The sequence below is a fragment of the Puma concolor genome, chromosome E4 (assembly GCF_028749965.1).
Source record: "Puma concolor isolate L17-30 chromosome E4, mPumCon1.1.hap2, whole genome shotgun sequence".
NCBI classification, from domain to species: Eukaryota; Metazoa; Chordata; class Mammalia; order Carnivora; family Felidae; genus Puma; species Puma concolor.
Genome location: NC_141683.1, coordinates 49956810 through 49980954, shown reverse-complemented (window position 1 = coordinate 49980954; position 24145 = coordinate 49956810). Strand labels below are relative to the sequence as shown.

The following is a 24145-nucleotide window of genomic DNA, read 5'->3' as shown; positions in this document are numbered from 1 at the left end:
GTAGCTGTGTAGTCACCTCTTCGTATATCCGCAGTTATTTCTGAGCGCCTGGAACAGACGTATGTCCTCATCTGCTAGCATCATAGACCACAAGTCACTCAAAATCCAGACAAGATGGTGTGAGAAGCCTCCGGGTCTGCCGACATGGGCTATTTTTTGTTCACTTCAAAGCCAACCCATTTCAATCTGAATTGCTCGTGACCTAATGTAAGCTTTAAGACTTCTCGGATCTGAAACATCGGAGAGAAACTGCTGTTGCTGTCTTGTGACCTCCCGGCCTAAACTGCCCACTGCTATGCCCTTTGTGACCAGCCATACCCTTTCTTTTTCTTACCCACGCCCCCCGCCCCCCACCCCCCACCAGTCTCTGTGAAGGATCGCACCTACCCCAACCGGAAAGTACATGAATCGACTGTGTTAGGACACGAGGACCACCGCCTCCACCACCACTGCCCACCCCCTCCAAGGGGGGGTGCGGAGAGTCTGATGACAAACGGGGCTGAAACAAATGACTTACCGGTGCCTCTCAGTCCCATTTATCAGAATCGCGACTGAACTTTGAAATCAGAAAAGAGGCCTCTTGAGTTCCACCACCGACCAGGTCACTGATCTCTCTAGGGACTGGGGCTGGGCTTCCCCGCCCGCTTCTCCAGGCAGTAACTTCAGCTGGGGTTAACAACCACTAATGCATATTGAGCCCTGAGCACTGGGTGCGTCTGTTACAATGTCTCTCTGTCCCCGTGCCTGGAATGGGGACAAGCTGGCTGCAGGTGTGTTTCCTTGCCTTCTGTTTGCAATTTAAAATGCGGCTCAAACTAATGCTATATACTCTACCTTCCGACACACACATGGTTGCCACCATTTCCACCCTTTAAAGCTGTGAGGCAGAAACTGTCCCCATTAATAGGGAACAGATACATTCCAACAGAGGTGGCCAGATCCCCGTTTTGACCCCAATTTTCCCATTATTGGCTTTACTTTTCCAGAGAAGGAAGATGGTTTCCGGTTTGGTTCCCTCCCACACCCAAAAAAAAAGAGTCCTTGACTTTTGGAAACCCAGTACTCGCACTGCGGTCTTACTGAACTTCTAACATAACGATCCGATGTCCAATTGCATCATTTGCATCATTTGCACCTGTTCCTCTTTCAACAGCGAAATGCACGGAGAGCTCGCTCGTTCCTCCCCAGGGCCCCGGACGCACGGACGCACGGACGCAAACGCACACGTACGCACGCACGCACACACCACCGTTCTTTCCAGAAACGAGTTTGTGAGGTTTTAGAATGAGTTGCCAGGTGCTATTTCTTTGGCCTGTGAGTAAACTGCAGTGAGCTACCAGATAAATGCCAGTCTCTTTTCTTGTAACATCAGGATTTGGTCAGATGACCTGTAAGGAACTCTCTAACTCTGACATCTTAACGATCATTCTCTGGTATAATTGAAAAACGTGCTTCAAGCTTTTGCTGCAGTATTTAGGAACACTTCTTCCTCTTCACAATGTCCCATCTCATAATACTTTAAAAGAACAGAGGACTGGGCAGGGTGGGAAGCCTGGAACAAATGTATATTCGGATGAGCGACAGTGATGCTGGTAATAATAGCTAATGTTTGTGTTTATTGAGCACTTACTACGTGCTAATTTGCTAAGCACTTTATCTGGAATATTTCACTTAATACCAACCGTATGAATTAGGTTTCGTTGGCCCTAATTCGTGAGAAAACTGATATTCAGAAAGATTAAATTACTTGCCCCAGGTCGCACGACTAACAAGTAGAAAGCCAGACCCCAATACAGGTCCTTCTGATTATGCTGTCTTCATTTAAAACAAACAAACAGCTCAAGAAACATGTTACAGAGAGAAGAAAAAGATCTGAAAAAGTCTCAGCACAGGCACCAACCTGTCACCATGAGCCAGCGTGGGAACAGCAGTGGGAACAGAGAAGCTCATGTTCCCAAGCTTTTTCTCCAGGCTTATTGGTTTTGACGGTGTCGCCTTGCATTGTCAAGCCATCTGACCAAAAGCAGGGGTGGTCTGAAGTCTCACCTCACTCAAAAATTGGTCTTTCACATCTTCTGGGTCCAGGAGAGCTGGGATGGTAAAATCCGCTTTCAGGATTCCAAAGACCTGCCCTGAAAAAGAAAGGGCTGCCTGGTTCAGAGAAAATTAGCCTATTGTCGTCAGACGCCTGAAGTTCTCAACAGGACTGCCCACTGGACACCACAGATGCTGCACAGAGATTTAGGATTTCAAAAAGGAAGAGGAAAGAAACTGCTGAGCTGGAGGATGCTCAGCCACAGTTAGGACTAACCAGCCAGTGGCCGCGGCCAGGCAGTCCTCCCCTTCTCTGTCTCTCCTGTATTTCCCCCCTTCCTTTTAACAAATCCATTAAGCAGATACTCCGCACCGCGCTGGAAATACTCACCTATCCCTGGGCCCACATTTTAAAGGCCAACGCTACCCCGGAAAGCTCTGAGTAGGTTCTCTGAGCCAATAAACACGCTCAGCCTTGGGCCACGAGCCGCTGTCATCTTCCCGGGAACTACGTGCAGCCTTGTGACAGGGCTGCCCTGTATCTGTAGAGCATTTTATAGTTTATGACGCACCACTGCATAAACACCTCATCGTTGGCTCGCAACAACCCCGCAATGTAGGCAGGGTAGTTTTTACTACACCTCTTCTGCAGCTGAGGAAGAGGAGGTTCTGAAGGGAGGATACTTGCTCTCCGAGCTTTAACAGTAGTCAGGTCGCTAACTCCAGGCTCCTCATCCTTGTTCCTTTTGTTCCGGTTCCCTTCCCTGCACTTGATGCTGTCTCACGAAAAGGTCTCGGGTGCCCTGTGCTAAGGAGCGGCCGTCCGGATTTAACTGCTCCGCTGTTCGGAGCGGGTCCTTGGTGACCAGAGGCAGTTACCTGATGCTGGCGCCGGAGTTTTGCCTTTAGACTCTGGGTGTTCGGGTGAGCTCACGCGTTGGGCCTGAGTGGCGGCGGCTGTCTCTCTCACGGCACTGCCACTTCCTTCAGCGGTCACAGCTGTAGGAGGGGGAAATAAAGGAGCCATTGCAAATACGGCAGGGAGCAGGGTGGTCTGAGATTGGTGGCTGCCCCTGAGCGAGAAGACGGGCACGGAGAGCCACCGACCGCTCTGCACACAGCCGCTGCAGAGACCGACTGTCCCGGCCAGACCTTGACCCACCCCCACAGGCTCACGCACCCAGCCCCTGCGTTGTTACCCATCGTCCCCCAGAGAGCGTCCCTGACAGCAGGACTTGTGGGGCCTGGGCAGTATTACGAGAACTCTTCCCAGAGGCAGATGTTTTCTTTCACACCCCAGGGGCGCGATGCCCTTATGGCTCTGCCGGCTTCCCTGAGCCCCCACCGTTGGCAGTCAGGGACCCCTAACATCGCCATCAAGAAGCAGCACTTCAGACTCAAGGTATTCCAAAACCAAGCTCAGCCTCCCCCCAACAACCTCCTCTCCCCTATGTGGCTGCCCGTCTCCTGAGGCCCAGAGACCCCAGGGTCCTCAGCTGCTCTCTGACTCCCTCTCCTGTCCAGTCACGAAACCCCTGTTGGTGCCTTGCAAAGGTCTTTTTTGTTTTTGTTTTTTTCCAAATATGGAACGATCATATTGTTTTTGTGGTATATTATTGTAAAATATTTAAACAAAAGTATCCCCTCCCCTGACCCAGGGGCAACCACTGTTAACAGTTTGCTATAGAATATTCTTCACACACTTGGGTTTTATAATTTGAATGCATAAAGATCTACCTTACTCTCTTTAAACGCTGTATAGTATTTCATTGAATGTACCGTAACTTACTTAACCCATCTGCTTTCAATGGACATTAGATTGCCTCCACTTCTCACTGTAATAATGCTGCAATAAAAGAGCCCTGTGTGTGGAGGACGCATATGTAAGTGTGCACCTCGTACTATTATTTCTTAATTCCCCAAAACAGGGCTTCTGTCTGAGAGGGTATTTCCATCTCAGAACAGACACGCCGCCAGAAGGGCCGCTCCAGTCTACTCTCCCATCCAGTGCCTAGGATCGCTGATTTTTCCACTTTCCCATCAACACTTTCACCCCTTCCAATCTTTGCCCGGCTGGTAAGTAAAAAAGTCGTTTTAAAAATTCATCTCGCTTTTAGTTTGGATTTCTGTGATTCAGTGAACAAAGCTGAGCTTTTTTTAAAAATGTGTTTGCATCTATATTTCTTCAGTTAACGTCACTTGCAAACAGCCTAAAACCAATTCCCTCGCGCCCCTCCTCACGCTGCTGGCCCCACACGTGCCCTTCCTGCCCCTCCTCTCCTGGTTGGCCTCCTCTCCAAATGCCCTCTTCTTTCCCCGCCCGAAGCACTGCACATTCCTCTGGTGAAATGAATCACTGTGTACAATCCAGACACACAGAATGGGAGAAACACGCATAGTCTCATCACCCGACTGTAACCACTGTCAACATTTCTACACATTTCCGTCCAGTCTTTTTTGCCAAGCACAGGTGGGGGTTTCCCTTCCGTGTGCCGTTGAGTGCACTACATGTATAATGTTGAACCGCGCTTTGTCCCTTTAACGCCCTGTCACGACAAGCATTGTCCCCTGTCATTATAGCCACCTTGCTTCTATCAACTACGGCTCTGAGCGTTTTGCTTGCTTGCTGAAAACCTCCGAATGCCTCCACCTGCCGCAAGGTCAAGTCCTTCAGAATTTGTCCCTCTTTCCCTCTTCCTTTGTCACTCCCTCCCCAAATACGTGACCTACACCCTGGTCACATCAGACTGCTTTCATTCCCAAACCACACGTTTTCATACCTACTCGTTTTTGCTGTGCTGTTCCCTCTGCCAGGAAGAATGTTCTAGTGTTTGCTGCCTAAAATCCTCCATGAACTTTTTGTCCAATTACTGCCACCTTTCCAGGCAAAATGAATGAGTCACTTTCCTGCCAAGGCGCTCAGGTCACACTTCTGGCTCAGCACTTATCAGACTGTTGTCTCTATTAGTCCCTATTAGACTAAGCTCTTTTAAAAACAGGAAACAGGTCCTGCTTTCCTTGGTATCCTCAGTTCAGTGCCTCGTTCAAAACCAGTACTCAGGAAGTGACTGTTGAATTCAATCATCCACCGACGTGTAAATCACTGTTCAAGGCCTGGGAAAGATACAAAGAGGCACAAGACAGCCCCTGCCCTGTGAGATTCCACAATCTCAATAATTCATAATCTGATCATTCATAATCATTTATAATTAATAAAATGAGAACGAGGCCAGCCCCGTCTGTCGAGTAAGGACAGAGGCGGGAGATGGAATGAATCACTAAACATCTCACTAGTGAATTGAGATTAGAGTAGTATAACTGCCATTTATTGAGCATCTGTCAGATGCCAGGCACTGGACCATAGCTCTTGACACTGGTATTTTTCTTGACTTTAAAGAGAAAAAATGAAGTTCTGAGAAGTTAGGAAACTTGCCTAAGGCCACACTGTCAGTAGTAGGGTCAACATTCCAACCCTTGGCTCCCTTGGCTATCAGACTCCTACAGCCCAAATAGCCTGTTTCTCCCCTGGATTCGCGCCCCCCACCCCCCGCCCCCCGCCCCTTAAATCATTACCCAGTGAGGCTGAGCAGGTGCCCTGGCTCTGGCTGCACCTGTAGAGTGGACAGGAATGCAGCCAGGGCAGGGAGACTGTGGCCCAGCACACGACTCCGCCCTCAACCTCCTGGCCTGCAGCCTGGGCATGGGGCCTCAGGCTCTGTCACCGCAGAGGAGCAGCCGGGCGCCGGGGCCTGGCTGGTGTGGCGTCCCCAACCCGCGGCGACTCGGGCGGGCACCTGTTTCACTTAGCCGTCTCCCAGGCGTCCTCCCCGCGTGCGGCCGGGTGGGGGCTGCCCGCTCCGGGAGCGCGGTGAGCGGAACGTCCCCAGGCGCTCTCTTCTGTCCCCGGGAAGCTCCCTGGAAGCCGGCAGCCGCTATCTGGGGCCGACCTGGGGGAACGGAGGGTGGAGCCGGGCACGGGGCCCGCTGCTGCCTCCTGCGGAGTCGCGGACTTGCCTTCGGTAACGGGGACCTCCGGGGACGCGTGGACGGTGGCAGGGCTCGAAGTGGCGGCCAGAGCGGGCCCGGCTCCCCGCCCCCCCGGGGGGATAGACAGCGTCCCCGGACGGCGAGCCGCTCTCGGCGGGGAGGCCCGGGCCGTGGGGCCAAGGTCGCGCCCTGAACAGTTACCAGCAGGGTCCCGGCCCCTTCCTCGCGGGGTAAGGAGTCCCCGGGGCGCGCAGGCTGGGCCGGAGGCCGCGTGGCAGCCGTCCCCTTGGCTGGGGAGCCGCGGGGCTCTCGGGAGCGGGGCGCGCGGGAGGCGCACTCGGCGGGCCCGGGGCTGACTCGCTTCGGGAGCCGCGCCGGGCGCTGGTCCCGGCGGCAGGAGAGAAAGCTCGCGAGGGGCGCCCCGCGCCCGGGATCCGCACCAGGCCCGGGCCGTGGGACAAAGACCCCGACGGGTGGCGTCCAGCGGCCGAGGCGGGGCGCGCGGGGCGCCCGGCTCCCGGGGCCCTGCGGCGGCCCTGCGGTTCTTCCACGCCTGGCCCTGCGCTCCCAGTGCCGACCGGGCTGAGCCCGGCCTGGGGCGGCCAGACAGGGGCCAGGTTAGACCTCACGTGGGAAGCAGAGGACAGGATGGTACCCAGTTTCTCTACCGAATCTGACCACAGGCCCAGGCCCTGGAGCTGTTGCCGTCAGGGTGAGGGCCACGTTCCTTCGCAGCCCACAGGGAGTTCTCCTTGTAGGATCAGGGTGTCCCCGCTCAACGCTAAGCACCGCATCCCACCTGCAGCTCCTACCTGCACTCCCCCCCCCCCCCCCCCCCCCCGCTCCCTTTTGCAAGCTAATTCCTTCTCGGGGTCCAAAACACAAACAGAATCACTTCCTCCAGAAAATCCAGATGATTACAGGGACTGAGACACTCCCCCCCCCCCCCCCCCCCGCCCATGTCCCCATTATGCCTGTGCCTATACACACAACACCAACTATCAACACCTTGGGCTCCTTGAGAGCGGCCCCTGATTTTTCTTTGTGTCCCCAGAATAAATAAAGCTCTGTGCAACTATGAGCAAGTTCCCTAACTTCTCTGTGTCCTCAGAAAAGGCAAGAATACCTTTGTCAGATTTAGGAATCTGCAACAAAGCCAGGAGAACCGTGATTCTGCCCTCAACTACCCTACTTAGCTTCAGAACTCTTGGGAAGCAAAATTAGGTAATAGCTGTGAAGATGTTTCAGGAATTTAAAAATGCTGTAGGAGGGCAACCACTGTTTCCCAACATGTCCCCACACATAGTCCCAACAACTCATCTGGAATCTTTTCTCCACCCAGAGGAGCCCAGAATCACAATGGATTCGACAGACACCTCTCTTGTGGTTCCCCCTCTGGATGCTAAACCTCAAAGGCCTCTCTGATGACTTCTCAGGAGCACTGCCCAGAGTCTTCCCCTCTGTCTCCCAGGCTGGCCCTCATCACCTCACTGGGGGTGCCACACAGCTTCTCCTGAGCCTCCTGCCCTGGAACTGCAAGTTAGTGGCCCAGGTCAAAGAGGGAGGTTGATGGCAACTGAGTCCCCCTTCTCCAACCCCAGCTGGCCCTGCAGGGGGTGGGGGTGGTCTGGAAAATCCTCTTCTGGGCAGATCCCACGGGGCATGCAGGTGACCTCTCCAGCTCTCAGACCCTGAGACCTTGGGACCCAGCCAAGGACAGGTCCAAAGCACCCACACAGAACCGAAAACAGGCACGTACTTGGCCTGCGCATGGTCTCCGCGGCCACTTCTGAGGAGGGAGCGTGAAAGGATGGCTGGAGAGCTGTGGACTCCCGGTGCCCAACGGAAGGGTCTGTGAGTAAGGAAGGAGAGTGGTGAGGACAGGGCCGACCTGGCACAGAGCGCCCCCAGGTCTGCCTCCCCTAAGGCCTGCCGGCAGCCCCACCAGCTGCCCATCTCAGCCAGCTCAGTGTGCATGCGTGCATGTGCATGTGCTGGCTGCGGGCGGGGGCTTGCCGGGTCTTTAATCCTCAGAGGAGCCCTGCAAGGGAGGGACCATCATTCTTCCTTGGTAGATAAGGATCCCCATTCTCATCAAATCCAAACCACCGAAAGAAACAGCCAAGAACAGGCAGATCCACAGAAAGTGCATTAGCGGCTGTCGGGGCTGAGGGTGAGGGAGAATGGGGAGTGACTGCTCGAGGACAAGGAGTTCCTTTCGGGGTGACAAAAATGTCCTAAAATTAGTGGTGACGCCTGGACACCCCGTGACTACTAATAGCCACTGAGTTAGACACTTAAGAAGGGTGATTTTTAAGGTATGTGGACTATATCCCGTAAAGCTGTTACAAAAAGTAAAGAAGACTGGAAAGGAAGAAGGGAGGGGAGAGGGAGGGAAGAAGGCAGGAAAGAAAGAAAAAAAAAAAAAGAGAAGAAAAGGATAAGGCAGGACGCACCTGTTGCTGAGGACACACTCTACACAAGATCCAGAATAGCCAGGCAGGCCTCTGGTTCACTTGCACTTAGAGTTCAACAACAGTGACAACCGCTAACACCTGCTGGGCGCCTACTCTGTGCCAGGGTCTCTGCTAGGTTTGTTCTATACATTCTCATTCAGTCTCCGAAGCCATTTGTTAAATATATTTTCCAGGAGAGGAAAAGGAGGCTCAGAGACGCCACGCGCCTTATTTCTAGCAAATGGTAAAGCCCGTGTGAGATTCCCAAGTCCATGCTTTGAACCTCTGCATTGCCCAAAAACTAATCACCGTTGCTAACTGCTAATGCCCTGAGGCCCCGAGGCTCGATGGGCTCCACTCCTTCTTTCAAGCTCCCTCAGAAGCTCCTCTTACCCTCAGGGTCTAGAGGTTCTTCCTTGGGTCCAACCTCGGCATCTCCTGCTGTTCAATAAACCCATGTCCCATCCCGTTCTATCCTTGGTAAGCCCAGGGCCCGTGGGGACAGGCTGTCACACACCATAGAAGCAGATGAAGGGTCTCAGGGAAGAGCAGGCCAACGAATACACTCGGGGGGAGTAGCGAGCGTAGGTGCGGAGCCCCGCACACAGTCCCGTCCCCAGCTCGGGCACTTGAAGCCAGGTGGGGATGCTGGCACCCAGGTTGCTCGACCAGCTCAGAGACCCAGAGGTCGCGTTGAAGTAGAGGCCGATCCAGGCCTCGGTCTCACTCGTGATGGACTTCAAGGCCTCCTTGCCCGCCTCGTCGGTCACCATCTGCAGGTCGGCCAGGTCCGTGTGGTGGCTGTGGCAATACCGCAGGGCCTCCGGCCAGGTCATTTCTTGGTCGAATCGCATGAAGGTCTGTCGGCCAATCTGGACCACAGCTGGGGGCAAAAAACAGGGAGACCGCAGGCCTGAGGTCCTGGATCTCTGACAGACCAAGCCTCACTGCTCCCCTGGGACAGAGCTCGGGTCTGACTCGGGCCCTTGTCCCGGTCCCTGGGTGTTGGATTTGAGGAAACCCACCATTTTACAGGCAGACTAAACACCACGTTGGGAGAACGGATGGGCTATCATGGCAGCAGCCGAGAGAATGCAAATTAGGAAAGGCGGGGATGAAGAGCCCTGCTGGGGGCTAAAGTCCTTACAAGCTAAGTCTGAGTTTCCATTTCTTCATCTGCGCAATGGGCATAATAGCACCTAGACTAATTTAAAGGCCTAAACGAAACCACGTATGCAACTGGTTTCGCACCGTGCGTGCAAATAATTAGCACTTGATTAAAAGGTAGTGACACTTTATGGGGAGGTGAGGAGGAAACGGGACAATCCTACTTTAGAGGCAGCCTCATCTGTGATTTCCAGCAGCTCTAACTATGGCGCTGGCTCTCAGGAGGCTCCAGGGCTAAGGCAGGAGAGAGACAGGGGGTGATAGCCATCATATCTGGAGAGCCAGGGAAAAGACAGAGCGTGCCCATCCCAGTGGGCCCGACTTCCAGCGGGGCTCAGACAGCCCGGGATGCCGGCCTCCCGTAGCCCGCACCCTCCCTCCCCCGTCTCTGCCGGAGGCTGGCCTGGGCCGACCCCCCACGACCGCCCCTTGCCAGGCCTGTCTCATCTGTAGCACACAAGCCCGCGCATCTGATTCTAAACAGTGGGACTGGGAAAGGATGCGGTGCCAGATCCTGAGGGACTGATTCCAGAGACCCGATGAAGGAAACACCTCTATTTGCAGAACAGAGAGCCACATCCTCAGATTCAAATAGGGCCTCCCAAACTCGCTGACACATCCTGGTTCACCTAAGCCCGGCAAGATTTGCCTGATGTTTCCCTCATTTTCCCTATCTAAACTGATTTTTTTTTTTTAATTTTTTTTTCAACGTTTTTTATTTATTTTTGGGACAGAGAGAGACAGAGCATGAACGGGGGAGGGGCAGAGAGAGAGGGAGACACAGAATCGGAAACAGGCTCCAGGCTCTGAGCCATCAGCCCAGAGCCCGACGCGGGGCTCGAACTCACGGACAGCGAGATCATGACCTGGCTGAAGTCGGACGCTCAACCGACTGCGCCACCCAGGCGCCCCTAAACTGATTTTTTAAAGCTATCCTCTATGCAGCGAGGACTCCCCAGCCCCGAGCTATGCATGTGGCAGACATCATCTTTTTAAATCCTCATTATAATCCCGAGAGGTAGATGCTATCGACCTCATCATACAGGTGGGAAAGCGGGGGCCCGTGCTGGTGATGATGTGCCCAAACTCACGCCGTATTAAATGGCAAGATGAGATTCAGACGAGGTCCACCTTGGACGCCCGGCCATCTTCACTCTACAGCTCCGTATTTCGTAGCGTGCGGAAAACCAGCTCCATAAAGCAGAGGGAGTGGGGAGTGTATTCCCTTTGTCATGGATTCTTTACACCCGATGTGAAGAAAGTTTAAAAAAATATACAGCAGGGGGCACCTGGGTGGCTCTGTTGGTTAAGCATCCGACTCTTAGTTTCAGCTCAGGTCATGATCTCGAGTTTCATGAGTTCCAGCCCTGCGTCGGGCTCTGACGGTGTGGAACCTGCCTGGGATTCTCTCTCTCCCTCTCTCTCTCTCTCTCTCTCTGCCCCTCCGCTGCTCACTCTCTCTGTCTCTCTCAAAATCAATCAATAAACTTAAAAAACAATTAAAAACAGAAGATTCCAGGGCAGGAATATCAGAAGGGAAGTCCCCCTCACCCACCACGGAAGCGGGGGCCTCACCAGAGCTGGGATGCAGCCTGGGCCATTAACGGCACCTCTCTGGTTGGAGACCTTGAGCAAGTCACTTCCCTGTCTGGGTTCCTCTGAATAATAAAACCGGACTGATTCTCTCCACGGGGTTCAGCCCAGGGACAGCAAAGCCAGAGGATCCCTCAGCCAGGCAAGGGTAGGGAGGAGCAGAGGGGACACAGGTGGCATGACCCTGCCCGCCAGCCCAGGTGGACAAGTCAGAGGGCAGGCAGAGCTCCCAGGTGCGTACCTGGCTTTGGAGAGGTGGTTGGGCTGAGAGCGGGCTCTGTGGGGGTGCGGTGCCCCACAGCAGGGTCTGGAAAACAGAAACAGAGCATGCGTCACGGGGAGGGAACCTCTGCAGGCACCGGGAACCAAGCGGAAGCCAGGAGATGCCTTGGGCTCCAGGGTAAACAGCTTTCTCCATCCCTGTGACATTTATTCAAGAAATATATACAGGACGAGAAAGAGGGAGATTGAGAGAGAGAGAAAGCCCCTATTTTGTGGCAGACACTGTTCTGGGCCCGGGGAAAACAGCAGAAATTAGACAAACAGGATCCTGGCTTTTGAAGAGAATATGAAGGAGCCAGCCTTGCGAAGTGGTAGGAGATCCCCAGGCAGAGCGAAGGCCAAGCCCCTAGGTGGGAAAGGGCAGCGTGTGTCTGAGGAGCAGAGAGCCAGTGTGGCCAGGGGCAGGGAGAGGAGATGAGGCCAAAAAGGTCAGGCAGGGCCTGGTCGGCCTCAAAAGGGACGTGACCCTAAGTGCTAAGCCACCTATTGAATGTGTTGGAGCAGTGACCTGGTTTGTATTTTTAAGAGCTCATTCTGTGTTGAGAACTGACTGTGGGGGCAGGGCAGACCCTCCCCCCCTCCCCCCCCAAAGACCAGGGTGGAGGACTTGTGGAGTCAGGACGTGCCTCAGTGGAGCCCAAGGACACCAGAGGGAGGAGGGGAGAGCCTGCGCCCAGGGCCCTTTCTTTGAGGGGCTCCCACCCCTGCACATCCAGCACTCCTGACCGTCTCTACTGGCTTGGGAATCTGAAGGTCAAGCCTCGCCCCTGTGGGCTGTATTTCAAGGCCCCATGACAGGCGCAGCGTCGCGGAAAACAGGGGAGGTGTCCAGCTGTGCTCCGTGCCCCTGTTTGAGGGGTTTGGGTGACACAGAGTTGGGCTGGGCTTCGGCTGACACAGAAAAGCAGAAGTTGGCGCTTTTGACCAGAAAAGTGCCGTCTGGTCTGTAACTATCCCCCTGTGTGATCCCCCCAGGACGGTGGCATGGGCAGAGAGGGACCAGCAGGGGAAGGATGGGGCCAAGATGGGGTCAGGACGGGGCCCTTGAGCACCGCCGATTTCCTGCAGGGATGTCCGAAGTTGTTGGTTCCCATCCACTACTCTCCCTGCCACCATGAGAGGTAAAACCGGACCTGTGCCCTGTGGGAAGAGCAACGCTGAATTCTGCTGCCTTTGCTGCGTAGATGCAAGCGGATCCCCCACCCGCTTTTCCTTTTTCCTCCCTTTCTTTTTCCTCTTCTCCCAAATCCCTAACCGGCAGGAGGGGACAGCCCAGATTTCACCTTCTCTCCACGCTGATTGCCACTTGTTTCTCTGACGGAGTCGGAGGAACGAGGGACAGAGGAGATAGAAACCAAGGCTGCAGAGACGCGTGTAGCGGCGGGGTTAAGAGAGCAGCGGGTCGTCCTCGTCCTGGGAAGGACGTGAGAGGGCCCGCCCCCCACCCCACCCCCCACCTGCTCGGGAGAAGCCACCCCGGAGGAAGAGCGGGCGCAGGACCGGACTCGAACACACGAGCACACACCGTAGTAGCAGATGAAGGGCTTCTGCGCCGTGCACGAGGCGGCCCCGAGGTTGGGGAAGACGGATACGGAATACAGAGTGGCGCAGACGCCCTCGGCGAACACCGGCAGCGAGCTCCACACGGGCGCCGCGAAGGTGGAGCCGCTGGACCAGCTCAGGCCGCGCACGCGCACGTCGAAGAAGAGGCCGATCCACGCCTCGGTGCTGCTCGTGAGGGAGTAGAGGGAGCTTATGCTGCTCACGCTGTTCATGCTCTGCAGGTCGGCCAGGTCCGTGTGGTGCCGCCGGCAGTACCGCAGGGCCTCAGACCAGCTCAGCGTCGCCTCCACCCTCGAGAACGTCTTGCCACTGTTCAGCAGCCGCAGGGCTGGGACAGGAGAGGCCGTTGGCGCATGGCTGCCCCCAACCCATCCCTGGTCCCCAAAGAGCTTCCGGCCTCAGCACAGGGAGCCTCCCAGGCCTCTTTTTTTCCCCCGCTCCACCCCTTACCGCGGGCTCTCCCCTCGCACACAGCTGTGCCTCTGGGCCTTTGCACAAGCTGCGCTCTGGGCCTGGAAGGACTGGCCACTCCCCACCCCCTGCTCCCCCCAGTCCCTCGTTCTCCAGGGTCCTTCTCTCCCCACTTGCCTTTGCCCAACTAACTGCTCAGCCCTCTGCCCCATCCTCTACACCCTTCCCATTTGCTCAGTGCCCCTTTGTTAGTGCTTAGTAACAATATCCCCTGTTGACTGAGCCCTCACGGCTGGCTCCGTGTGCCTGCAGCTCATGGAATCTTTCCAGTAACTCCCCAGGAGGGACATCACCATGCCTGTTTTGCAAATGAGGAAACCCAGTCACAGAGAGTTAAGGGACTTGACCAAGGCCACCCAGCGGGAAGGGACAGAGCCAGGACACAAGGACAGCCTGTGGGATGGGATGGGATGGGATGAGTTTCCAGGGCCAGGCCCTGAATCATAGCAGGGGACCACCCTGTTGTAGGCAGGGCTCAGAACAAGGGCTGCACATGAAAACCACCTGGGGAGTTTTCCGAATACACTGATGTGCAGGCCCACCCCACAGCAAGGATCTGCATTTGCTGGGCTGGCGTCAGAATTTTGTAAAACCCCCAGGGAAAGGACCTTTTTGTTTGTCTGTCTCCACCATCAGGTGCAAGCAACTTGGGAGCAAAGAATGAGCTTTATTCATTCATCCTTATATCCCCGGTGTCCAGCACATCAGAAGGAAATGAATGGAGGGAGGGAGGGAGGAAGGAAGGAAGGAAGGGAAAGGGGGGAAGAAACAAGAAAGGGAGGGAGGAAGGAGGGAGGAAGGAAGGAAAAGAGGGAAGAAGGAAGAGAGGGAAAGGGAGGGAGGGAGGAAGAGAGGAAGGAAGGAAGGAAGGAAGGAAGGAAGGAAGGAAGGAAGGAAGGAAGGAAGGAACTAATGAGCAGGTCACACATCTCCCAAGAGCCAACCCGAAGCCCCGAGATCTCAATGTTGGCTTCCTTCCTTCCTGACTCCATGCCCTTGTGGGGTCCTCACAAACAGCTGGTCAAGGGCTACTCTGCCCCATCAGGCCCTGCAGGGGTGGAGGGGGATGAAGGGTCTGGTGCCAGGATGGTGGGGGCGGGGGGGGGGGGGGGGGAGGGGGCCTAGGCCTTAAGGGATCGGCCTCACGCCAGATGCCCTAGGAGAGGACAATAAGACTGAAGAACTGGGCGCACACAGTGACTGGAATGTGTACAATCAGGAGGACAGGGAGAGGGCTGATGAGGCTCTGGCCAAACAGGGCAAAGCTCGTCACACCCACCAGAGTCCAAGATGCTGCCTGTCGCTGAGAAAAGCTGGAGGATCCCTGCATCAGAGAAGGGGAAAAGGAAAAAAAAAAGTCACTCTTACGATGTGTGATTCACTTTGATATTTTTTACTCTATTCTGTTTAATTTTTTGAAGTCACTGGCTGTGGCCCACTAAATTGCTTTCGCACCCGGTGGCTCACAACTCGCAGTTTGAGGAACCCTGGCTGTAAATACTGTGTCCTGACGGATCCCCGACTCCAGCCTCTGGTGCTGGGCTCCCTGTTTGTGTCCCACTGTGCGTCAGTCACACATATAGGTCCACCCTACCTGTGGGCTCTGTCCTGGGAGCCCAGCCCATCGAATGGCACCACTCACGCCAGCATCTCCAGTCCCAGCCCAGGGGTCATCGCTGGTCCCTCCCTGTCTCTCATTCTTGGCATCCAATTGCATTACAAATCCTGTCATTCCTCAGATCTGGAACTTTCTTGAACTTTCCAGGTCTTTCCACACCCACTGCCACCCTAGCCCAAGCCACCATTTTCCCTCTGCGGCTGACAGCACTGGCCCCAGAGGGTCCCTCTGCTTCTACTCCCTACCCCCACCCCATCACAAGGGGACCCCCGCCCCTCATGTCCTGGGGGCTCCCACCGGTGACCACGGCTCCTTACCACACCCCGCGAGCCCTGGAGTCCTGGGCCTACTTTTCTCGAGGCCACCACAGCCTCCTGCATGTGTTCCTCACGCACACAAGCTCTTCCCTGTGCCCCGGCTCCCTTTCCTGCCTTTATTCTTTGCAGTATTTCATTTACTCCTTAGGCCCAGCCCAAATCTCCCTGTTCAGGGAAACCTTGCCACCCACGTGATCTGAAGAATCCCCTGCCTTGCCGATCGCTCCCTGTGACTCTTCCTTCTTGTCACCCCACTTCTCTCTTTCACTGCACTGGTCACATCGTCTAATAATCTTGTTTGCTATCTTCTTGCCAAATGTCTTTCCCCCCCCATTACAACGTAAGCTCAGTGAGGTCAGGGACCACGTCTGAGTGGCACTGACCAGGCACTTAGTAAATATTTACTGGTTAGATGCATAAGTGAAGAAATGAATGAGTGACATTATATGTAGGGCAGCGAACTCTAGTTCTGGGCCCGGGCCTAGGGTTTGCAGGGGGAAGGAGTGAGGGGACCCTAGCCGGGGGCTGAGGCTGAGGCTTCCCTCACCACGTCTGAGCTGACAGCTGAAAAACATTCATTCCTTTCCACTTTGTCTCCCCTTCAACCTCAAACTCTGGGAGCCTTGGGGGAAAGGTGCCCCTTCTTCCATCAGACCCCAGCCCTGGGCACGCACGGAGCCTGGCGCCCTCCTGCCTTCATCCCAGGGACAGGCGGGGACGGCCTTACCTGCGACACAGAGGGACACGGGGAGCCCCCGGACGAGCATGGTGGCGGCACAGGGCGGGCGGTGGAGGAAGAGTCCTCACCTCTGGCAGAGGCAGAGCCTGGTCTTCTGGGTTTTTATTCCTCGCTCTCCACTCTCCTCCTCTTCCTACCAAAATTGACAGATTTTACTAAACAAATACTCAGTGCCTACTGCGAGCCAGCCACTGTGTGGGGTGCTGGGATGCACCCAGAACTGAGCAGAAACTATCCCTGTTCTGCACGTTTCAGGGAAGCAGCAGGGACCAGGTGGTCAAAGAGCAAAGAGAGGGGAGGGGAAGGAAAGGAAAAGGAGGGGAGGGCAGGGGAGGGGAGAAGGAACTAGAGTGTGTGGCCCAGCCTTTGCTGGACTATCCTCCCTGCTCACCCTCAGCAACCACAGCACCAGGGACAGACTTCAGGATCCCCATTTTACAGGTAGGAAGGTTGTGGCTGGGAGAAGTGAAATAACTTACTTAACAACTACATGGTGGGAAGTAGCAGGACAGCAGTTGAAGCTCAGGTCACGGGAAAGCATGGGGTGGAGGCGATGGACCCTCAGGAAGCCCTATTTCAGTGTCGTCAGAGCCCCCCCCCCCCCCGCCCGCCCGCAGTCTGGGCTCTGGTTCCCTGAGGAAGCACAGACCAGAGCCCAAAGCACTGTTTCCGGCGAACCAAGAGGAGAGCCCTCTCTCTCTCTCTCTCTCTCTCTCTCTCTCTCTCTCTCTCTCTCTCTCCCTCCTCCCTCCCTCTCAACATCCTGTTTATTGTCCAGAACTCTCTCCATTCCCTTCAGGACTAAGCTTTGGGAAACCAGAGTCTGGAAGTTTCTTTTCTGGGCCCTACCCCTTCACACCCTTCCCAGAGGCAAGGGCAAACAGCCCCTGTGACCGAAAGGGCAAAGGGAAAGAGGAAAAAAGGATTAATGCTTCAGCACTAACGTCCTGCCACAATATTCTCTTGTGCAGTGCCCGTCCCCGATGACTTCACCCCAGTGGCAGAACACATTTGCGCCAGGGCCCCTCAGGGCCGCTCTCCAGGGAGAAAAGAGAGCCTGGTAGTCCGGCCTAGACGGTGCCAACCCTCCCACTGGGCAGCTCGGCCATTCGCCCGGGTGTCCTCAGGTCTCCTGATGCAAGGGCCCAGCAAGGCACCTGGGGCTTCCCGGTGGGCACCTAGGGACACCCCCAGGAAGTACAGTGAGTGTGGGGGGGCCTCTGCCGCCCTGGGGCCAGGCACAGCATCTCCCTGAGGCCACCCCTGGTGCTCTGGGTCCAAATGCCATTTGCCTCTGTTTCCTCTGGCAAACCCAGAGCTCCCAGATGGCAGGAGCTGTGCCATAGTCACAAGACGCTCGTCCGTCACAAGCACAGCAAAACCTCTCAATAGAGACGCAATGTTATGGTTTGTCTTAGGAGGATTTGCTGTTTGTTTTTTTTTTTTTTCTTTTGGAGTCCCACGCCCACCCAGGACTCTGTCTGGTACACCAAGGTCCCGAATCCACGAACGAACGAGGAGGCTTCAGCCGGGCACCGCGGGCTGGTGATGACCGAGGGACGACAGCCCCGCTCCCCGGGTCATGAGCTTCACTGGACTGTGACGGGACAAAAGGAACAGAGACATACGGAGCATCGGGCTTCCTAAGCGCCCCAGGGACAAACAGTTGCAGGAAGCGATGGGGTTCGTGAAATTCCCCATAGCTCCTTTCCCCACCCCCCCGAGTAGGAATGCGTTTGCACCTGGATCCAACACACCCTTAAGTACAGGCTCATAACCTTCACTTTCCCACAATCAATATACACCTTTTCTCTTTATTTTTTTAAAGTAGGCTGCATGCCCAGCGCAGAGCCCAACGTGGGGCTTGAATTCACGACTCTGAGATCAAGATTTGAGCTGAGATCAAGAGTCAGACGCTTAACCGACAGAGCCACCCAGGTCCCCCTCTTTTCTCCCAAACCAGCCAGATCTGTACTCCCGAAGTGGAAGCCGCATTGCCCACCCTTGCTTTACTACTCGGACAGGATCTCCGCACCCCGGAGAGCAGGCAGGTGTTCTCCTACCAAGTGAGCTGCTAATGGCTGTCTAGGGTCTTTGTTAGAGATGCACTTTGTGGCCACAGTGCCCCAGCCCAGCACAACTCAGGTGGTTTTCCCTAAGCCTTGAGTCCTGTCAGATAATAGAAAAATATGTAAAAAGAAAAAAAAATGTATATTGGTCTCTGCTGTTTCTTGGCACAAAGCTTCTAAACCCCTTATAATTTCCTGGTGATAGGGGTGACTTTTGTTCTAACAAGGTGACTCTGGGTGGGCTCCTGGATGGAATGGGAGTTGGTCATCAGAAAGTCCGACCCATGAGGAAAAGCTTGGAACTGTCAGCCCCGTCCCCTCTCCAGGGTTAATGACTGATCATGCCTACATAATTTAACTTCCATAAAAATCCCCAAAGTACGGGGATCCAAGAGCTCCCGGGTTGGTGAGTCGAGTGATGTACTTGGAGAAGACACAGAAGCTCCCGTGCATCTCTTCTAGCCTCTCTTCTATCCGGCTTTTACATCCTTTTGTAACAAACCAGCCAGCGATCTAGTAAGTAAACTGTTTCTTTCTCCCCGCGATCTAATAAGTAAACTGTTTCTTTCTCGGAGCCCCTCTAGCAAACTAACTGAGCCTGAAGGGGGGTTGTGGAAACCTCCCTTCCATAGCCGGTTGGTCAGAAGTACGGATAACAACCTGGACTCGTGGCTGGCGTCCGAAGCAGGGGCTGGGGGCATGGTCTTCTAGGCTGGGGCCCTTAAGCATGAGATCCCACGCTGTCTGCAGGTGCACAGTGTCAGAGCTGAGTCGAATTGTAGGAGCCTCCCCTGCCCCTCCGCTGCCCGAGCTGGTGTCACAGAATGGCTCGTTGTGGGGACTCCCCCTGCCCAGAGGCCTTGTGAGTGTGGCCATGGCGTCAGAGTGAGGGAGACACACAGGAGGACTGGGGGTGGTTTTCCTGAACAATTCCTTACCAGCGTTGCTAATTCCTTGACAAGGAGGGTAATCGTGGCTCTCCTACGACGGTACTTTGAGGACTAAGTGAAATAATCTTCGTAGTGGGTTCAACACACTGCACGACCTCTCGTGTGCGATAAAGCCATGCCTCTTGACCATCTCTGAGTCAGCCTAAGTGTCCTAAGGTGCACACACGACAGAATGCACCCATCTGGAGGCTACGGTTTGATGGGTTTGTGGCGCGTTTACACCAGTGGAACCGCTGCCACGTTTGGCTTCCGGAACGTCACCAACCCCCCAGAATGCTCCCTCCTGCCCCTTGCGGCAATCCCTGCCCCCACCCCAGCTCCAGGCAGCCACCCATCTGCTTTCTGTCGCTATAGATTTGCTTCCTAGCATTTCGTTTGAATGGAATTTCCCTCAGCACGGTGTCTGTCAGATTCAGCGTGCTGTCGTGAGCGTCCGTTCCTCCCTCCTCTTTACGGCTGAGTGCTGTCCCGCGGCAGAAACATAGCACGATTTGTTTATTCCAGCGTGAGGTTATCATGCACAAGCCTCTGTGAACATTCGAGAACAAGTCTTCGTGTGGATATGTGTTCTCTTTATTATTATTATTATTATTTGACAGCTCCTGCCACAGACTTATCTGCACAAACAGCACAGGAGGGCACCAGCCCCATGCAGACAGACGCCCAGGGATCACACTTGGTCCTTCCATCCTCACTCTGGCAGACAGAAGCCTCTACACTGGAGACTTCGTGGTGGGCGGCGCCTATGGGAACCCGAGCCACAGCAGGAGCTGGAGCTGGGGTCACAGCTGCAGCCTGGGCCTCGGTTTGAGTCTCAGCCTCGGACTTTGGCCAGCAGAACCTGAGACCCTTGGCAGCGAGGGCGTGAGCATGTCTCCCGAGCTTGGGGTGAGCGGTGCAGGCAAGTTGATTGAATTTGTGGCTACCAGTCTTTGGGATGTTGGGCTTGACGAGGGCCTTGAAGGCCTCCACACGTGCACTCATGGTCTTGGCATTGTTGGCCTGCGTCTTCTTCGGGTGCTTCTTGCTGTGCTTCTCGGCAAAGCGCATGTTCTTCAGGAACTTGAGTTCTCTACCCCTAAGAGATTCATATTTTGGGGACTGGGGTTTCTTGGTGCCATTTCTGTGCCGTTTTTGCAACTGGTTGTGCGTGGCGTGGTTCTTGGACTTGGCCACGTCTACACCGAAGCCAGCGGCTCCCAAAGCACCTTGGACCAGAAGAGAAAGAGAAAGACTCGTTGTATGTTCCTACTCCCTCTAGGTGGGTGCCCAGGGGTGGGACCGATGGATGGCATGGTAAGGTATGTTGAGTGGGTGCTATTAGGAAACTGCTAACTCTCTTCCAGGGTGCTTCTATCATTTCCACACCTGCCACAGCACAGGAAACTTCCAGGCACTCTGCTACCGTGGCAACATGTAAATCAACTTAATTTTGACTCTGAGCTCTCACCCTGCCAGGTAAGGAAGAAGTTTAGCCTCATCTATTTTCAGGGCTGCTCCCACAACACACACACATGCACGCACACACACACATGCACACACACACACACACAGTGGGAGAAGAACAAAGCCTGAGTCTCACACTGTGCCCTGTGTGCACCACTTACCACTGAGATCTCCATTTGCCCGGATAATCTGAGGTCTGCCAACCTCCCGCCCCCTTGGCTGAGCCACCCCAGCAACAGAGCATGGTCCCAGAGACCGGTACCCACCCAGCTGCTCCTCTCTGAGGTCCTTATCCTGCCCAGGGCACTAGAAGAGAGGCACAAATTAATAGCTGAAAACGTTGCTCCACTGTACATATAAAGCACCTAACACTGTCCCAGACCCAGAGACGATGCTTAGTTAATGTTCCCTTTCCCTTAAGAGAGGGGAAAGTTGTTCTCTCCCCTGTGGAGATGCATTTTGAGCTGAAGCTCGGCCTGACTTATGGTGATACAGAGGCAGCACATCTGCCCTCTGAGAAGCCTCCGTCAGCTGTCTGGGCTGAGAACCGTCCATCACGAATCACAACCACTTGACTCGAAGCTCCCGCTGCACCTTGTTCATTTGGTCGATACTGCAGAGCCGTAAGCAGCATTCCATTTAATAAAGGGACATCTCTGAAGTCTACTCGCTCACCACTGGCCACGCTGAAGGTGGGGCTCTGGGGAGAGAGGCTCTTGACCTTCGTTCCTGTTCTCTGTTCTGAAGCATTTATTCAGGTCGTAACCCAAATCCACTTCGATCATCTTCTGTTGCAAACATAGGTCTCAGTGCCTGGCAAACGGGCAGTTGGTACACATATTTATTGAATAAGTGAATAAATGAATCATTAACTGTTGGTGATTTTACAGATGTGGACATGACTCGCTGAAGTGAATTGTGCTTTGTGGAGCCATTTCTGCTTGAAGGAAATGTTCTGCTACAGCTAGCCCGTCTAATCCCTACACATCTGGGGAAAGCAATAGGGCACCTGGGGTAAGACCCTGGAGCCTTCCTTCACTGGACACCTGGACCCCTTGGGAAGAAGCACCCAGGGTGCTCTGCTCTTGGGCGCCCCCTACAGGCCTGTACGCAGTAACGGACATCCAGTCCTGCTACCTGTGTCCTAAAGAAACATTTTTCCTGGTGCCTAAGAGGAAGAAGAACCCTTGGACTCTGAACTACCACTGAATGCATTTTTCACTTATTTCTTCCAGTTAAGTGCTGTTTTAGTAACTAATCTTAAAAGAAAGCCAAAATCCTACTGCATTCCTTTAAAAGTAAATATTTCAGCTAATAAATGAAAAAAAGATGCTCAACATCACGAATCACTAGGGAAATGTAAATCAAAACTGTAATGAGCTTCCAATATACACTCATTAGAATGGGAACTATAACAACAACAACAACATCGAAGAAAATAAGTGTTGGCGTGGATGTGGAGAAAAGGGAATCTTTGTACACTATTGATGGGAGTGCAAATTGGTGTCGCCACTATGGAAAATAGTATGGAGGTTCCTCAAAACATTAAAAACAGAACTACCGTATAATTCAGCAATTCCACTTCTGGGCGTATACCCAAAAGAACGGAAAGCAGAGACTCAAAGAGATGTTCCTACATCTGGGAAGGAGGTTAAACGTGCTGACTGTGTAGCCAGGCTTCCTGGGTTCATTTCATGGCTCCCCCACCTCGGTCTGTGACTGCAGAAAAATGATTCAATGTTTACGTTAAACAGCATCCTCATCTGTAAGATGGAAACAACAATAATGCCTACTTTTTTGTTTTTAAGTTTATTTAGTTTTGATAGAATTCGAGCAGGGGAGGGGCAGAGAGAGGGAGACAGAGGATCCGACGCCCACTCTGCTGACCGCAAAGAGCCTGACTCCGGGCTCGAACTCACCAACTGTGAGATCATGACCTGAGCTGAAATGGGCCGCTCAACCAACTGAGCCGTTCAGGTGCCCCCAATGATCCCTACATCTTAGGATCGTTGTGTGAACGGAAAAGAAAATAAACCCATCCAAAATGTTTGGTTAAGTCACGACCCGTCTTTCTACAGTGATTCCCCGTCTCTGTAGGTGAACTCTTGACCCTAGTTCAACCTTTAAGTAAAACACTGGCAGGGCCGCCAGGAAATCACTGAACCGGAGAATCCAGGTGCACAGGCCCAAAGCCCCTCCTTCCCAATAGGACAGCCCAAGGTTCACGCATGTGCCGCCCCGCCCTTCCGCAGGGACGCGAGGCCATGCAGCTGCGGCTAATCCTCACCCTTGTTTGCCATTAACCGAGCTGTGCAACAGGCGGGCGAGACGCGGGGGGCGGCAGAAGCTAGGATCTGGATTTGCACCCTTGGGGGAGGGTCTAGAAGGAGCTCAGATGGGGGCCAAAACACGGGGGCGTGTAGCCGTGGCCCCAGGGCTGCTGTAGGAATTTGAAAAAGCAGAGAGTTCTCTCCTGGAAGATTGGGGGATGGGAAGGTATCGACAAACACCCCCCCTACTGGATCGTTTCCAGGGCACAAAGCACTATGAGTGAGTAGAGGGCGTCGGCAGGGGTCAATCCATAAAGCTGAGCAGAGAGAAAGCAATGACTTCCTGGAACACTTTGCCTTGATATCACCAGGCATGGTGGTGGCATGGAAGAAAGCTCTAGGCAAGGACCGCAGGGAGGGAGGGGGGAAGGGAGGAGGGGAGGGAGGAAGGCAGGCAGGCAGGCAGGCAGGCTCTGGTATCAGAACATCCGGAGGCCAGCGTCTGGGTGGGAAGGGCTGGAGAACCCTGGGCCTCCGGCCAGGCCTGCCCTGAAAAGGAAGTTCTGGAGGGAAGGGGCCTGAGGCCAAGCCTGAGGTCAGTTATCTGGAACTCAGGCCACGGGTGCCGCGACCAAAGGAAGAAAATGAGCTGTGCTCCAGGTGAAGTGATGGGTCAGGAAGGCAGGAGAGACAGATAACATGGTAGTTCATTTTATGTGTCAGCTTGATGGGGCCATGGGGTGCCCAGATATTTGGTGTCTGTGAGGATGTTTTCAGATAAGATTAATATTTGAGTTGGTGGGCTGAACAAAGCTGAGTGTCCTCCCTAATGTGGGCAGGCCCCATCCCATCTGTTGAAGGCCTGAGGAGAAAGAAGCCTAAGAAAGAATTCTTCCTCTGCTTGCCAGTCTTCGAGGTGGGACATCAGTCTTCTGTACCTGGATTGGAACTTACACCATTAGTTGTCCTGAGCCCCCAGCCTGCAGACAGCAGATTGTGTGATCGCTCAGCCTCCGTAATTACGTGAGCCAGTTCCTTAAAATGAATTTCTTGATAGATGAATAGATAGAATGAATAGATTTGGCTTCTCTGGAGAACTCTGGCTAATACACGTAACCAAGTGGAGGACAAAAGAGAAGGTCCAAAGAATGTCCTGAGGGTTCTGGCACGGCCGCAGCAGAAA

General features: G+C 54.2%; 2 protein-coding genes across 2 annotated transcripts; both read right to left on the bottom strand.

The window, feature by feature from the left end:
- Positions 1-16: 16 nt before the first annotated feature.
- On the bottom strand, positions 17-15285 carry CLEC20A (C-type lectin domain containing 20A). Its single transcript, XM_086693462.1, has 10 exons — positions 15148-15285; positions 14767-14877; positions 13045-13456; positions 11479-11544; positions 8995-9360; positions 7599-7873; positions 5829-6630; positions 2914-3033; positions 2047-2132; positions 17-230 (listed from the first exon to the last, which is right to left on the bottom strand). The coding sequence occupies exons 1-10, from the start codon at positions 15283-15285 to the stop codon at positions 150-152; spliced, it is 2457 nt and encodes an 818-aa protein (XP_086549588.1). The 3' UTR covers positions 17-149.
- Positions 15286-18650: 3365 nt separating this feature from the next.
- LOC147572659 (uncharacterized) lies at positions 18651-20868 on the bottom strand. The gene is given in 4 exon segments (XM_086693461.1): positions 18651-18784; positions 19701-19923; positions 19925-20494; positions 20854-20868. Coding segments are annotated over 4 exon segments (942 nt in total).
- Between the last annotated feature and the right edge of the window lie 3277 nt (positions 20869-24145).

Bases quoted from the DNA above. Each gene is read 5' to 3' on its own strand.
- CLEC20A (XM_086693462.1), bottom strand. From the start codon at position 15,285: ATGACAGGATTTGTAATGCAATTGGATGCCAAGAATGAGAGACAGGGA. The intron at 11,545-13,044 runs GTGTGTGCTCGT...TCTGTTTTCCAG, and splicing joins GCCCTTCATCTGCTACTACG to ACCCTGCTGTGGGGCACCGC. The intron at 3,034-5,828 runs GTGCCCGCCCGA...CCCCTCCTACAG, and splicing joins GAGACGGCTAAGTGAAACAG to CTGTGACCGCTGAAGGAAGT.